Source organism: Saccopteryx bilineata, chromosome 6, assembly GCF_036850765.1.
Source record: "Saccopteryx bilineata isolate mSacBil1 chromosome 6, mSacBil1_pri_phased_curated, whole genome shotgun sequence".
Taxonomy (NCBI): Eukaryota; Metazoa; Chordata; class Mammalia; order Chiroptera; family Emballonuridae; genus Saccopteryx; species Saccopteryx bilineata.
Genome location: NC_089495.1, coordinates 176,069,438 through 176,085,750, shown reverse-complemented (window position 1 = coordinate 176,085,750; position 16,313 = coordinate 176,069,438). Strand labels below are relative to the sequence as shown.

General features: G+C 45.3%; 1 protein-coding gene across 1 annotated transcript in view; it reads left to right on the top strand.

Moving 5' to 3' along the window:
• The window catches only part of SPTLC3 (serine palmitoyltransferase long chain base subunit 3), a 152,187-nt gene that overhangs the window by 83,388 nt on the left and 52,486 nt on the right, over positions 1–16,313 (top strand). Inside the window, exon 7 of the mRNA XM_066235091.1 lies at positions 12,153–12,258. Within this exon, the coding sequence (XP_066091188.1) occupies positions 12,153–12,258 (106 nt within the window). The remainder of the gene's footprint in view (positions 1–12,152; positions 12,259–16,313) is intronic.

The window sequence follows — 16,313 nt, the reverse complement described above, 5'->3', positions numbered from 1 at the left end:
AAAGAACAAGTAAATTTAAATCAACAAACTGACCAGTATTTCAATGGGAACTATGCTCCTCTCACTGACCACCAATGAAAGAAGTGCCCCTTCTGGAAGTGCAGTGGGGGGCCGGATAAATGGCCTCAGGGGCCGCATGTGGCCCGCAGGCCGTAGTTTGGGGACCCCTGATCTATAGAGATGATGACAATGTTGAGTGTTATAGATAGCTACATGTCAGATAGATAGAAGATAGACAGACGGACACATATATATGCATACATACCCAACTGGGAGACTAAGCAAAAGCTTTATTAATCATTAACCAAGCAACCCTAATCTCCAGCTTAAGACTTTTAGGTAGTGATCCTCCTGGATGGCCACCAAAGATCCCCTTCCTCCTGGTACTTATGTCCTTGTATAGTCCCCTCCTGCATTGTCTCAGGATTGGTTTGTGTGATAAAAAAAAATACAGTAGAAAAGATGATATGTCACTCTTAAGATTATGTTTTGAAGACATCATGGCTTCTGCCTCTCCTTTCTTGGATCATTTATAAGGATATTCAGACAGCTTATGGAGAAGAACTGGGACCTCTTGCCAGCAACTGTAGGAATAGGACATCTTATCTAAACTTCTGGCCTCACTTCAAGCCTTCAGATGACTATAGGTCCAGCTAACATCTTTAGCCTCACAAGTTTCTTGGGCCAGAATACCCAGCTAAGGTTCCCAAGTTCCTGGTCTGCAAAATCTATGAGATAGTAAGTGTTTGTTGTTTTAAGCCTGTAGGTTTTGGGATACTTTGTCACATAACAATAGATAACTTATATACTTTCTCTGGCCACCATTGCTGGAGTAGAGGTGGACACCAAAAGACTTCCTACTTCCTCCATCTTTGACTCTAGAACAAATAACTCATTCTAAAATAAATGGCCCAGCGGAACCTGAGTCCTTCAACCCAACTACTTATTCACCCTATCACTGGCAAAGAAGCCAAAATAAGACAAGTTGGAAAATAAATCATACACCAAGATAGATGGACAAACTGATGATAGACAATGGTAGATAGATAGATAGATAGATAGATAATAGATAAGATAGATGATAGACAGGCAGATAAATGATAAGATGATAAAGCAAATGGTAAAAAGTGTTAATAGCCCAATCTGGGTAAAAGGTATATTCTTCTTTGTAATAGTCTTCTCCTTATAACTTTAAAATTATTTCTAAATAAAGTTTTGTTTTAAATCTTTAATTCGTTGCTGAAATTGTAATTCGAGAGTTTAACTTAACCTTTCAAGTTTACAAAGCTCTTAAAATATTCAGTAATATGGCCCTGGACGGTTGGCTCAGTGGATAGAATGTCGGCCCAGCATATGGATGTCCCAGGTTTGATTCCCAATCAAAGCCCACAAGAGAAGCACATCTGCTTCTCTCTCCAACCCCTCCACATCTCACTTTCTTCCCCTTCCACAATCAGTGCCTAGATTGGTTCAAGCATCAATCTCAGGCACTAGAAATAGCTTGGTTGATTCAAGCATCAGCCCAAGACAGAGGTTGCTGGGTGGACCCTGGTAAGGGTGCATGCGAGAGTCTGTCTCACTATCTCTCCTCTTCTCACTTAAAAAATAAATAAATAAAATAAAAATTTAAAATAAAAAAATCAATAATCTATTCTTCATTCCCTCCTTTTGTAGTCCCAGAAAATAGATAATAGTTCTTATCTGTATCTTTATAATAAATGTTAGCTGTGGTTATTTTATACCAGCAACTAGCATTTATTGAGACCTTACTCTGTGCCCAATGCTGAGCCAATGATCTCCTCTTATGCACTTATTTAACCTTTGAACAACCCCATGACGTTGGTACTGGTTTACAAATTAGACAATTCAGGTTAGAGGTATTAAACCACTTGTCCAGGATCATACAACTCTTCAGAGGTGAAGCCTGGAGCTGTCTATATAAATGATGTCCTTCCTGACTAGCAGAGAAGTATGTGCTGTGAGGGTCAGAAGCCCATCAGCTAAGCCACGGCAGTCTGTTAGCTATGAGCTACTGCTACACTCCCACTTCTGCAGTAGGTAAAATAATAGCCCCCAGAGATGTCCGTGTCCTAATCCCTAGCTCGTATGGCTATGTGACGTGGCAAAGGGGAAGTAGGTTGCTACTCCTCTAACCTGAAGATAAAGAGAATCTCTGCATGGGTCCCGGATAATCACAGACTTCCTTAACCATGGAGGAGGGAAGAAGAGTGTCAATGACGCCAAGTGGCAAAAACTTCAGTGGTGCTGCTGGCTTTGAAGATGGATGAGTGCCGCAAGGCAGAGAGAGCCAGAAGCCTCTAAAAGGTGCAAAAAGCACAAACCCAACTCTCCCCTGGAGCATCCAGAAAGGCGGGAAGCCCTGCCAGTGCCTCGATTCCAGCCCAGGGAGACCCATGTCTGACTTCTGGCCTCCACAGCTGTGAGATAATAAATTTGTGTTGTTTCTAAGCCACTAAGTTTATGTTCATTCCTTACAACAGCAGCAACAGGAAACTAATCCCCTTTCATCCTCAGGTGCACAGAGCATCTTCCCACTCGCCAATGTCTCAGTAGAACTTCTACCCGTGAGCATACTCTCTCTATTGTTGTATTTACATCACGAAAATAGCCACCAGGGAAAGCAGGAGCATCTCCAGGTGCCTGAGCATCTTCAGACTTACCTGAGAAGTGAGGGCGTGAGAAGGTGTATGAAGGGGAACAAACTGAAATGAATTATAATATGTATGACATCAGTTCCTGCTGGTTCTCCGTCCTGGTCCACTCATCCCCGGATAATACTGACTACCTCAGTAAACAATGATGCTTTAATCCTTACTATACATCCACGCAGACTGGAACGATGATGTGGAGATTGTGTAACGATCCACAGAGATGTCAAGTTGCCTTCCTGTGTGTGAATGAGGCAGGCAGCCAGCCCGGGGAGAAGTTAATAACCTGCGAGACAGGTTCTTGCACATGGCCGCCTAACCCAGAATGCCCTTCAACCTCAGGAATATGGGGTTTCACGCCACTCTACACATGCTTGCCCCCTGGACGTTACCCCCAGTGCATCTGCTGCTTACACATCAAGACTGATCCCTTGCCTTTTGCAAGAGTGGAGGTTCTGCTTTATGTAGATCAGTACCAGAGGATTTGTCTGGTACTGATTTGTCATTTGTCATTGAGAGCAACTCTAAGTAAATCATAATTCTGAACCCTTGAATTCTGAAACTCTCCATGGGGAAAAATATACCTAAGGTGTAGTCAAACCTGTTCAGACTACTGTAATAAACTCAGAATTCTTTGTGAACAGGCTTGACCAGGCTATTCATCATTTCTCTTTTTTATTTCCCACAAAATCAAAACAAGGAACAGATAAGACTAAGCAGAAAATGTTCTGAAAGGAACAATATTAGAGCAATGAAAGGCTACTCTCTCAGGACTCAGAAGTGCAGTGTTAGCAGTGCTAAATTCAAACTTGGGTACCAGAATCCTTTACTGCCATGGATTAGTTCTCCCTGGACAACACAATGTGAAGTTACTAAGATCGTAACTAACTTATTCAGCATTTGTGGGGACCATGAAATGCATTGAGCCTTGTACAGAAGCAGTCCACTTAATTTTAACCAAAACCCAGATTCGTACATAGTTCTCTTCATTATTCACACTTAAGGAAGAGAAAAGTGATCACTAAAGTGATAGAATGGCCTGCTCGAGGTCACGCAGTTGATACATAATGAAAGTCAAAATTCAAACCCAAGCCCATTGCTCTCGTCTTGGTTCATTTCTCCCAGGAGCAGACCCGGAGACAAGAGTCTGAGTCCAGTCACTTCTTCTGGAAGTGGTCCCGGGAAGCACCAGCAGATGAACAGGGAATGGAGACAGAGCAGGACAGGCAGCCAATGAGGGGCATGTTGTCAAACAAGTTACCACAAAAGACAAGTGGAGCTTAATCCTACCAGGAAGCTCTGGGTGGCTGTGTCGACATCTCTCAGTATCATCCCATCTCCGGGGTAAAGGAGCTGGGTATTTATATACCAATTCACGTTTGTAGTTGGTGGAAGGTTGTCCCTGCTCATAGACTGAGTTTGCTCCCACAGCTTGAAAAAGAAAAAAGTTCTTGAACCAAGAATGGCCTAAGTCTGCAGGAGGAGCTGTGCTGAGGGCTATAGGCAGGGCGCACACAGCACCTGCTAACACTCCTACCCACCACCTAAGTCTAGCTGCTGCCACACCATAGGCAGGACCCAGAGAACTGGAGGTCCTTGTGTCAAAATCAGTCTTATTCTGTTCGTAGCTTGAATTTCAACCCAGAATACTGAAGTTTGGCTTCTAAATTCTCTGGCTCAGTGCTAAGAATAGCTCTTGGATTTTTCTACTGTGGGCAGCATCAGTGAACTAGCCAGTCCTCGGTTTGCTTTTGTGATTCATTGGGTGACACAAAACAGAGCCTCCAGACATTGCACACTCTAAGCTAAAGCATCAGCTCCAACCACAGATCAAGCTGGATTACCACTAGGATTTTAATGCATTTGAGTAAATGGGCCAGAGTCTCTTGTGGCACTTGTCTGCCTTTGGCAAACACATCCCTCAGGCTGAATGTGTTCACACCGGGGACCTCAAACCCTTGAGTATGTTTCTAATCTCTGCAAAGGTCAACTTCTTCTGTTAGAGATTTGTACATATTAAGACTGAGTGATTGTTTCCCCCTGAATCTGTTCACTTCACTGGTAAATACGTATAATTTAGATTCTAGAGCTACGTTTCTCAGATTTTAATGCACACAGGAGTTACTGGAGGTCTTGTTAAAAGGCAGACTTTGTAGACTGGGGTGGGGCCTGAGTTTCTGAACTTCTGACAAGTTTCCAGGTGACGCCTACATTCTTGGTGCAGGACCACACAGGAAACAGTGAGGCCATGGGCCATCTCCGTCCTCCAGCGAGCCACAAAGGGCTCTTGAGCTGGCCTTGGTGAGGAGAAGCAGTCTTTTCAGCTAGGAGAGTTGCCATGAGGTCAGTGGGCTGGGTAGGCCAGGAATTTGGATTGGTTTGCAAAAATAAAGCAGAGAAGAACCAAGACTCTACCTAGAGGCATTTAAAGGCCAGGAAGAGGAAGAACAGAGAGTGCAGTGTTAGTGGGAAAATGGAGTCCCACCTCATCCGCACCACGGGGGCCCCTGAGGGCTGTCTGAATAGAAGGTCAGACCTATAAACATCACATAGGTGACTTTATAAGCCGTGACCTTTTAGATCTCAAATATGACTTGGGTTCCCAAACTAGGATCCTTACTTTAATAAATACAATCGCCTCTATATTATAGTTTTAACAATAACTAACAGTAAAAACCCTTGCTATAATGAGCTTTTTTACATGTGTTAGCTCATTTTAGCCTCACAACTATGCAAGGAGGCACCTGCTCTGATTATGCCCTTTTTATAGATGGAGAAACAGAGGCACAAAGTGGTGAGCTGATTTGCTTATTAGCACAGAGTAGAAAGAGGCAGAGCTGGGATTTAAACCAAGAAGCTCTGACTACAGAGTTTCCATTTTTAGGCACAATGCACCTGACCCCATACCGGGCCTCGTCCGGCCTCCACCTCCCACACAACTCTCCTGGAGTCAGGGCAGTGGGGTGCAGTGGGTGCAGCCAGCATCCCTCCAGCTTCCCTTGCTGACACCTTGCCCTGAGATTCAGGGTCCCAACACTGATCTCTGAGCTTCCATATTGCTTCCTGAATCACATCTCACCATCCTGCATTGAACCCACTCACTTAGGGATCCTCTTTCAGTACCTTGTCTAATGTACAGTCCCCTGCCTGCGGATCGCAGTCTCACATGCTGCCTCGGGTCCAGAGCCTGAGTGTGTGGGACATACTAGGCCTATGGATTAAGCTTGGCCTATTCTTTGTCCCATGTCCTTAAGGTCAGAAGTTGCGGGCATGACCTCCTTTCCCCAGTCACACAGGCCTTGTCCTAGCACCTGCCTCACTTTCAAACCCAGTCCACACCCTCTGCTCCCCAGCTGCCTTTTGAACTCTCCCAAGAACATCATTTGATTCTGTGACTTATCAAAGGCCGTACAACACCTGTCCACATATTTTCAGAACCATCAAGGGAACCTGAACCACAAAGTATTTGCTCAAATTGCTTTGCAAAATTTAAAGCACCAAATTGTCAATGCATCAGAAATACCCTCGTTGACCTTGTGGAAAAGAGACTCGGTAAACGTGACTTTGAGGAAAACATTTGCTTTGTTTGCCAAAGCTGGACATTATGATTATGTTTTCTTCCAAAGTCTAAATGAGGGAATGAGGGCCAGTTCTTTTTTTTTTTTTCTTTCTTTCTTTTCTTTTTTTTGAAGCTGGAAACAGGGAGAGACAGTCAGACAGACTCCCGCATGCGCCCAACCGGGATCCACCTGGCACGCCCACCAGGGGCGACGCTCTGCCACCAGGGGGCGATGCTCTGCCCATCCTGGGTGTCGCCACGTTGCGACCAGAGCCACTCTAGCGCCTGAGGCAGAGGCCACAGAGCCATCCCCAGCGCCCGGGCCATCTTTGCTCCAATGGAGCCTCGGCTGCGGGAGGGGAAGAGAGAGACAGAGAGGAAAGCACGGCAGAGGGGTGGAGAAGCAAATGGGCGCTTCTCCTGTGTGCCCTGGCCGGGAATCGAACCCGGGTCCTCCGCACGCTAGGCCGACGCTCTACCGCTGAGCCAACCGGCCAGGGCGAGGGCCAGTTCTTAAATGTAAAAATAATTTCTCTGTCATTGTTCACAGTTATTTAAGTACCTATGGCTTAATGTTTTAATATTTCACATTTGGGCTCAATATTGAATGATGAAACTGGGTATCTCTGAAGAAACAAAAGGAATGGGAGAAAAGATGGGGACCAAGGAATTATAAAAATTAACAAGCAGCATTCCATCATCCAACCATAATTTGATATAAGCACTAACTGTTGAGTGCTTATCATGGGCGTGTATAAGAATATCTTGGGTGCTCAGCCCATGGAATGGAGAAGCAGAGGCTGTATCTAAACACAGCTAAGGGTAGGGTTTGCAGAGCTTTCAATGATGAAGGATGAACCACCAACCACACTGGGCAACTGGGCTGCATGTGGAAAGTAAAAGCTGACCCTCATCCCAACTAGGGCCACAGGCCCTGGCTCCTGAGAGGAAGAAGGGCCCTGAGGGATGGGCAGGGAAGGGAGTCCTCACGTCTCCACAAAGCTCCGGTGCACAAGAGAAGAGGAAGGAGGAAGCTTGGCAGAAGAAACAGTGTTGTCCCTTTACCACAACATAAGGACGAAGCCATAAATCTAGTTCTTATCTTCTGGAAGGCACTCTATAAGCTACACCCACCCTTTCTGCTCAGAACACTGTGGCTGGCTTCCCTGTTTCCTGGGCCCTCTTTCCCCAGGGCTGTATCCTCAGCTTTCCCAGCTCCCAGAGGCTTTGAATTTAGGACATGCCCAAGAAGAAGCTCTCAAAGTATATTTGTTCCCTAAGCCTGATTCTAGTTTTTGGCACATAGTTGGGTGATTGTGGGTATTTAGGAAGCAGTACTCCAGTAGCCATGCCTGTGACAGAGCAGGACCAGCTCTGCGCAGGACCCACCTGGAATGAGGTCCCCACCTGGTCATTCCTGACAGCTGTGTGCTTATCACCCACCACGCCAGCCAGGCCCTCTCACCCCTTCTCAAACGCAGGGACACAGCCCCGGTGAGGCAGACTTAATGGCAGATAGTGTCTAAGGCATTGTTGGCACTCAAATTTGTGATGATTACAGGTCTATAGTGGGCCATTATAACTTCATAACCACATTGTACAATGTATAGATGCGCCTTATTGGTGTCCAGTATGTTCTTTTCATTTTTGTATCTCAGAGTGTTTTTTATACACTGACAAGAAAGTTGTTTGTTTGGGATTGTTTTTGTTTTTGTTTCGAGGGGTTGATGTAGCTGTTGATTTTATAAACCTTATAGCATGAGCTTGCTCATCTGAAAAAACAAACACCAATCCTTCTTCCCTATCTCTCAGACCTGTCATGAGGACTAACAGAATCCGAGTATAAGTGTTTTAATAAACAGTACCTAAAAATCCCTTGTAGATGTTAGTGTGCAGCTTGTTAAAACAGTAGACCCTCGGCCCTGGCCGGTTGGCTCAGCGGTAGAGCGTTGGCCTGGCGTGTGGGGGACCCGGGTTCGATTCCCGGCCAGGGCACATAGGAGAAGTGCCCATTTACTTCTCCACCCCCCCCTTCCTCTCTGTCTTTCTCTTCCCCTCCCGCAGCCAAGGCTCCATTGGAGCAAAGATGGCCCGGGCGCTGGGGATGGCTCCTTGGCCTCTGCCCCAGGCGCTAGAGTGGCTCTGGTCGTGGCAGAGCGATGCCCCGGATGGGCAGAGCATCGCCCCCTGGTGGGCAGAGCGTTGCCCCTGGTGGGCGTGCCGGGTGGATCCCGGTCGGGCGCATGCGGGAGTCTGTCTGACTGTCTCTCCCTGTTTCCAGCTTCAGAAAAATACAAAAAACAAACAAACAAACAAAAAAAACAGTAGACCCTCATAAGGTTTGCAGAACATAAGACACAACGTCCTGATCCCTGTCGGTCTGTGACCTACACGCTGTAACATGATTGAGCAAGACCGTAGGAATGAGAGAGAAACTACCAGATGCTAACATGGGTCCAGAAGCCCACGCTGAGTGGCATCATCCCTTTCCTTATCTAGTTTCTGTGATTCAAAGAGGTCAGTACGTTTGTCCCCCCACAGAGACAAACTGCTAATTGATTTTCCTTCTGCCGAAGGATTCCAGGGTGTGGACACCAGGGGTTCCGGGAAGTTCCACCAAAACCCTCTCCCCACGGAAGTCTCCATTCGCTTTGAAGGCAAAGACTTCCCTTGCCGAGGAAAGACCTGGGATCCCCCTGCTCCCGTCTGCAAAGTGCATAAGTCACATCACGGCCGTTTAAGGACTTGTTTTCAGATCTGGCTTGTTCTTTAAAAAGTGGAGAGAAATTTCTCTTCTCTTTAGTGGCATTCATTTAAAATTTAATCCCTGACTAAGTCGATGCTATGTCTGTGATCTCTTTGACTGCATAAAGAAAACCAGAATCTCTTCCTATACAGAGTTTTCAAAATCTTAGAATATCCATTTTGAAACGACTACTAATTTGGTTCACTTGGGTATTGGAGCCACATTCACTGTGTGTCATTTGTGTACAAAACTTATAGATTCCAAGTCCCAGAAGATAAAACACTACAAAGGAATACTTTTATTCATCATCTCTTTGTTTCATTCAGGGACTAACAGGCTTGTGGTGGGTTATATAAATGGAGCTGGTTCCCCAATCATATGGGTTCCTTCAATGTTTTAGAAGCCCAGCCTAGAGCAAAAGTGAAACCAAGTTGTCAGTGCAAGTGAAAGTTTGCTGTCCCTAAAATTCTCAAAGTAAGAAAGCTGCTTTTTGTTTCCTTGGCTGCCATCTAGTGGTTAATGATATAGTGTCAATAAAACACTACATCCGTGAAGACAGGGCTCCTTAAAGCAAAAGCAAAAACACCGTTAAATAAAGAAATATTATTGCAGACAAGAGGCTTTCTTAGTAATTCACAGTTAGTTCCATAGTGCCATTCTCTTTTCTAGTTCTTGGTCCACATTCTATTCTAGGAAGAAAGAACAGATTGAATTATCAAATATAGATTTAGCAGTAATGCTGTGCTCTAGGACTAGGGCTATTGGGATAGATAAAATAATGTGCCTGCCTTCCATGGACGGGAGATATAAAACAGAATAATGAGAAACATAATGAGTGCTTTTAAAAAAAGGCACCAAGATGACAGAATATCTGTCAGGTCAGCCAGAAGAGTTTGAGTTGAGGCTTGAGTGATGACGGAAAGTTCTCCAGAAAGACAAGGGGGAAGAAGCATAAGGGAGCCCCGGGAGGCTGTGTGTCAGGGACCATCAACTATGTCAAGAAGATAGGCAGGGCTGCCTCAGGAGATAGTCCCCCCCATCCACAGTTTCACTTCCAAAAGTTCAGTTACCTCAGTCCACCATGATCTAAAATATGAAATGGAAAACTCCTAAAACAAACAATTCATAAGTTTTAAATTGCATGCTATTCTGAATGTGATGAACTCAAATGTGCTCGATCAATTAAAAAATACCACCTGGAGGCCCTGGCCAGCTGGCTCAGTGGTAGAACGTCAGCCTGACATGTGGAAGTCCCAGGTTTGATTCCCGGCCAGGGCACACAGGAGAAGCGTCCATCTATTTCTCCACCCTTCCCCCTCTCCTTTCTCTCTATCTCTCTCTTCCTCTCTCACAGTCAAGGCTCCATTGGAGCAAAGTTGGCCCCGGCGCTGAGGACGGCTCCACGGCCTCCACTTCAGGCACTAGATGGCACCTGCCGAAACAGAGAAATGCCCCAGATAGGCAGAGCACCACCCCCTGGTGGGCATGCCAGGTGGATCCTGGTCAGGCATATGTGAGAGTCTGTCTCTCTGCCTCCCTGCTTCTGGCTTCAGAAAAATACACACACAAAAAAAAATTTTTAAAGACCACCCATACCTTCACAATTTTATTTCAGAGAAATACTGGGTGGCCTCACTGGGAGCAGCAAGGTTGCAGTGTGAAAAAGTAAACGCCCCCTCGATGCATTCAGCCAGCTGTGGGGTAACCCAACACAGAAAGGGGGCTAAGAGACAGAGTGGAAGGCTCTCCCCTGAAACCAAGAATCTCAGCTAACTCGAGCCTGCACCTGTGATAAACCTACAGATGCCTGCCTCTTGAAAGCTGGTGTGCAGTGGCCAAAACCAATACTGACAGTACTGTTTCAGATTTCTCTTTGCTAGGTTTCTCTTTGTGAACATTTTAAATTAGGTTGGAGAATGACTGGTGACCAGTATGTAACAGACAAGCCAGCAGTTCGGTAGCATTCCTATCTTTTCAAATTAAGATTGGGTTCTAGGTCCAAAGTATTAGGTCTCAGGTTTTCAAAAAAGGAGTGCTTAAGGGGTACAAGGAAATACAGCAGAAATATAATGAGTGTAAAAAAGATACACATAAACCTCTCTTTTTTTTCTCTCTCTCTCTAGACTTTGCAGGCTACACACACACACACACACACACACACACACACACACACACACACACGGCTGGGTTGGTAGGCAAGTCGTTTCTAAAGGTCTGTCAGCCAAAGCCCAGCCATCTATGTCTGATTGCAGATAAACGAAAAGTCACTATTGATTATATTTGACATCAAAAGTTAAGAAACCTCTAGCAGACATTCATCTGCCCTTGTTCTACATCACTGTGGAGAATGCGTGGCTCTCACGGAAAAGATAGTAGTTACAAAGGTGGGTCATGGTACAAGACCACGTAGGTTCAAATCCTGGCTTCACTATTTATGACCATAGGCCTCAGGCAATTTACCAGAGCTTTCTATGCCTCCATTTTCTGAACATTAAAATGCAAATACCTCCACCTAGCGTCATTGAAGGAGTTAAATTGCTTATTATAAAGAATGTGCTTAGAAGGAATACAGATAGGGCATAATAATTGTAAGCTATTATTAATGTGTCCAGAAGTCTACAAATGTTTTGCCAGAAAAGGCAAGCTGTCCCACTGCCTTCACACGCTGACAGCTCTGAAGTTGGAATATGCCAACAGTCAGTTCCCACAGCCCAGGAAGCTGGGCGGCTACCTGAAGTGCTGTCTCTCGATGCAAACTCAGCTCAACTCTAACACACTCACGTCTTCGAAACTAAGGCAAATTCATTATGCCTCTCATAGTTCCATTTAACCTGGCAAGAAAGCTTATGCCTAAGAGGTGCACTCCATGGAGAATTTCCGTCTCCACTAAGGGCAGGAAAGGAGAGCGTTTGAAGAGTCCATGAAGTCCTGTGCCTCCAATGGAAGTTTATTCTGCCTGTTATATTATACAAACCCCAACTTGTCAGAGTTCCATTTTACTAACAAAAAGACTCCTCTATCCCACCGGGTGCTCTCTGATTCCATCCAGCCTTGCTTTCTGAAAGTTCAGGTCAAGCCTGAGCCTAAAAAATCTGGTACCTCCCCCCAAAAAAGGTAATGGGGGAAGACAAAAAAAACACTCTAATAATGACTCCTTTTTTTTATGGTTTATTTAAAGACATGCAAAGCCTAGAGAAGCTCCTGAGAGACGCTGTAATCTACGGCCAACCTCGCACCCGCAGAGCTTGGAAAAAGATTCTCATCCTGGTGGAGGGCGTCTACAGGTATGTAAATAAGCAGAGATATTTGAATATTCTTAAGTCCACAGCAAGCTGACAAATGGGGAAAGGCTGACCTCTCCTAGTGAAAAGGAACCATGGATTTGATATAGACATTATGGAGAGAGCTAGAGCTATTCATGGGAGCTGTCAGGCCTTGGGTCCCCTGTCTTTCTAATGAATATATATATGCTAGAGCATCTTGGAGGCCAGCATGCTGGTGAAGACTTCTTCAGAGCTACCCTCACAGAGCACTGATGACTTGCATTGACTCTTTCCTTTACCTTTGGCTACCCCACAGTTTCAAAAGCCTTTGGGGGCTGAGTGATTTCATCTCAGAATGCTCCTTGCCTTTATAACTCTAGTAGATGTTGCTCTTGGGCAGCTGGATGTCCCTAACTTCACAGGGCCCTCAGTCTCCGGTTGCTTGCTGAACTTGGCCAGTAGCTGGTATCGGAATACAGAAAGCTTACTCATTTTCCTCAACCCAGAGCACAATTCTCCATGGAGAGCCCGGGGCAGTGGGAACGGTCTTGGCATCTGAAAGTATGCTCAAGCCTGAGTTCTCCCACCCCCTTTTGAGCTGAACAGACAAAGTACCCATTAAAGCCATTCAGAGATGCCCTTTTATATTGCAGCTTGGGAGTGATTGAGTTTGCCTCATTCTCTGTCTGAACTGATTATTACCTTCTGTCAAGTACCCTAGTCTGAGGGTCAGGGAAACATTAACTCAGAGTTACTCACTCCTAAATCAATTCTCAAACAATCCTAATAGTAGAGGAATTGAGGAAGGTGTTTCCTATGAGATAATTATAGAAGAGTGGAAAATATGAAAAGGAAGGGAATAAGTGCTTACCTTGCCAACAAAGAGGAATGTGGCTGCAAAGGAGAATTTAGAAGAAGTATCATTTCTTCCAGTCAGTTAATCTGATTGGTCGTGGAGCACACACTGTTTCGCTTACATACATAAACAACAGGCAGCTGATGAAATATGTCTTTATCTATTCTGGGGGGAAAAAATGCTTTCTCTCAAATTTAGAGCTGTCGTCATCATAGTATCATTTTGTTTTCTCCTTTAGTACTTACTGCCCCACTGGTTGGTGTTCTGGGTGTTCTGTGCTACCCCAGGGTTGCAAAGTTGGCATTTCAAGTTGCTAGAAGGCCACCCTCTGCATCACCTACTGGGATCCCCTCAGGTCAGCCCAAGAGTGTGGCCTGTTTATAAACTCTGTGAGATCACCTGAGAGCAGTGTTCCAAACCAGGGCGACTTCTCACCACAACTCACCCCCGTTCCAGGCACATTTGGCCAATTTTCAGTTGTCACAACTGCAGAACATGCTGGCATCCAATGGGAAAAGTCCAGGGGTGCTGCTAAGCATCTCACATATACAGAATTGTCCCCTACAACAAAGAATTACTCAGCTCAAATGCCACCAGGGCTGAGGTTGGGGAACCCTGCTGAGAAAGAATTGAATAATTCCCTGGCCCCAAACTTGCTGCTTTTAGGAAATAATCTTTTCTTGTCTCTGGGTTGTGATAACCGCAAGCATAGATCTCTCTTCCTGGGCGACTGGTGCCAGCTGTCAGTGCCAGCTGTCAGCCTGGGAGGGGAGTCCTTGTCGAAACACCTGCCACTCAGTCCTGGACTAGCAGGAGGACGTATCAGCTGCAGGAGAGCAGACTGGGCATCTCTGTTAACCAGAGTAAACAAAATTCAACTGCAAATAAATAGAACTTGATTCCACTAAAGGGAAATTGCATTTTAAGCACTCTGGTTGTGGCTGAAATCAAGTGGACCACTGGCAATTGACTCTCCAATATTCCCATCAGTAACAAGGGAAATCCCTCCAGCAGCAGTCTTGCTAATGGCTTCAGTGGGTTTATGTCCTACCATGTTCTCAGGAGAACGGGGAGCTGGGTGTGAACTTCTGGCCTGAAGCCAGCATGGCGCCAGACCTCACTGAGGCCTCACTAGTAATGATGACTGTTCTTTTATCTGCTGCTGCATAACAGACAGCCCCAAACATAATGGTTTATACAACAATAAGTTGTGATTTCCCATGCTACTGTGTGCTGTCTGCCCCAATTGAGCAGTTCTTCTGCTCCACATGGTATTGGCTAGGGGTCACTCACTGGGGCTATATTATGCTAAGAGTTCAGCTGGGGCAGGAACATCCAAATGACCTCACTCACACATGTGGGCTCCTTGTTTCAGCTGTTGATTGAAGTGCCTGGTTCTCTTCTCTTTGCTGAGGGGGGGGGGGGGGCGTTCTCTATATGTACGCTCGTCTCATTCAGCCAGAGCTTCCTTACAACATGGCGGCTGGACTCCAAAAGAAGGAAACAGATGCTGCCAGCCTTTTTAGGGCGAGACCCAGAGCTGGTACAGTATCAGTCTTGCCATACTCTATTGGTCAAAGCACATGCAAGGCCAGCCCAGATTCAAAAGAAGGGGAAATAGAGCCTATCTCTTGATGAGAGGATTGGCTGATGTGTACAAAGGTGGGAAGACTTATGGGCAGCCATCATGGGTGGGAACCAACCCCAATGTCTCAATTAATATGGCACGTATACCGAGTGAAGTGTCTACTTCCCATGGACGTGCCATCACTGAGAGGCTGCTTTAAATCTCACCTGCATAAAAATCTTGTCTTTAAATGAGTCTGCACTACAAGTCTTCATTCATAGATAAGAAACAAAGCACCTCTCAGATAGGCCTCAGGACCTCCTGGGACCTCTGTTTCCTCATCTATAAAATAAGGCTAGCCTAGGGTCGAGTTCTGGAACCTATGGATGTTCTCAGATGATGCAGTCACCAGAAAATGAAATTCTTTTCCACAAGATTTTGCCCAAGGGCCAAGGTTAGGAATGTGAAATCAATAGTTTACAAATGCAGGTTGACTTTGTAGAAATGTACTGTGGATGCATACTTGGTTGATGTCTACATGAAGTCCTCCTTTGAACTTCCACTCCCAGGTATTTATCTCTTGCTTATGGTTTCCCACCATGGGAAAAGTTCTCCCACCACAGAGAGCTCACATGCATTAATGTTTCCGTAACCCCAAAATAAAGCAGTCACCAAACCAGAAAGTGTCAGGCAAGTATCAATGTAGAAAGGGATGCCGAGGTCGAAAAGCCAGTAAATTCCTCAAAAGCAGTTATGACAGGAACAGCAATAGTAATAGTAATGTCACCATCCATAAATCCTCTATATATTATTAGGTGCATATGGCATGTAGAAGAGTCAGGATTTAGAGGGAGGCATGGGACCTGGATTCACACCTTATCATTGGTGCCCATAGCAGAGTGCTCTTCATAATGTTCTTTTGTGAGCATTAAATGAGGTCGCATAAGTTAGTGTTTGCCAAAGCCCAGTGCATAGTAAGCCTGCCACCAAAGGTAGCTGCCTTCATCAAATTTATTTTCAGTTGAGAAGGTTGCGGCATGGAAAATAAACCATCTGTATAGCGAATCCATTTGTTCTTCACCCACCTCAAGAAAGGGTGTCAGAGGAAGGCACTCACACTGATCATGTTTCTCCTTCTTGCTAAACATTTCACATGTGCCATCTTGAGTAAGCCTCCCCATCTCCTGAGGTTACTGTGAGGATGAGGGCATTGAGGGTCAGACACATGGAGAGCTTGCCCCAGGGTAGAGAGCTGAGATAAAACAGAGTGAGGATCTAAACCAGGTGGCCACTCTGGGACAGAGGCCCTCTGTAAACAGGGGAGTCAGCTAATGTGTCCTCGTCTAATGAGGTAAACATAGAAACGGCCAGGTCATCCACTTGACTTTCAACTGTGCCCATTGAGAGCTTAGTTTCTTTGTCCGTAAAACAGGAAGATTGAAACTTGTAGTCTAAAGTTCCATTACTCAGTGAATTTCAGTTTCAAAGCGCAATAGCAATATTTTACTGTTCCAATTTTTGTATTTCCCTTTAAGTATTGTTTTAAAGTCACACTCTTCTAATTTTGTGTCTCTGCAAAGTCTAGTTTTGGATTCATTGTGATTGAAATCTCAAAGTCATTCAAAAACATACTAGAGAAGGAGAGAGAAGTCC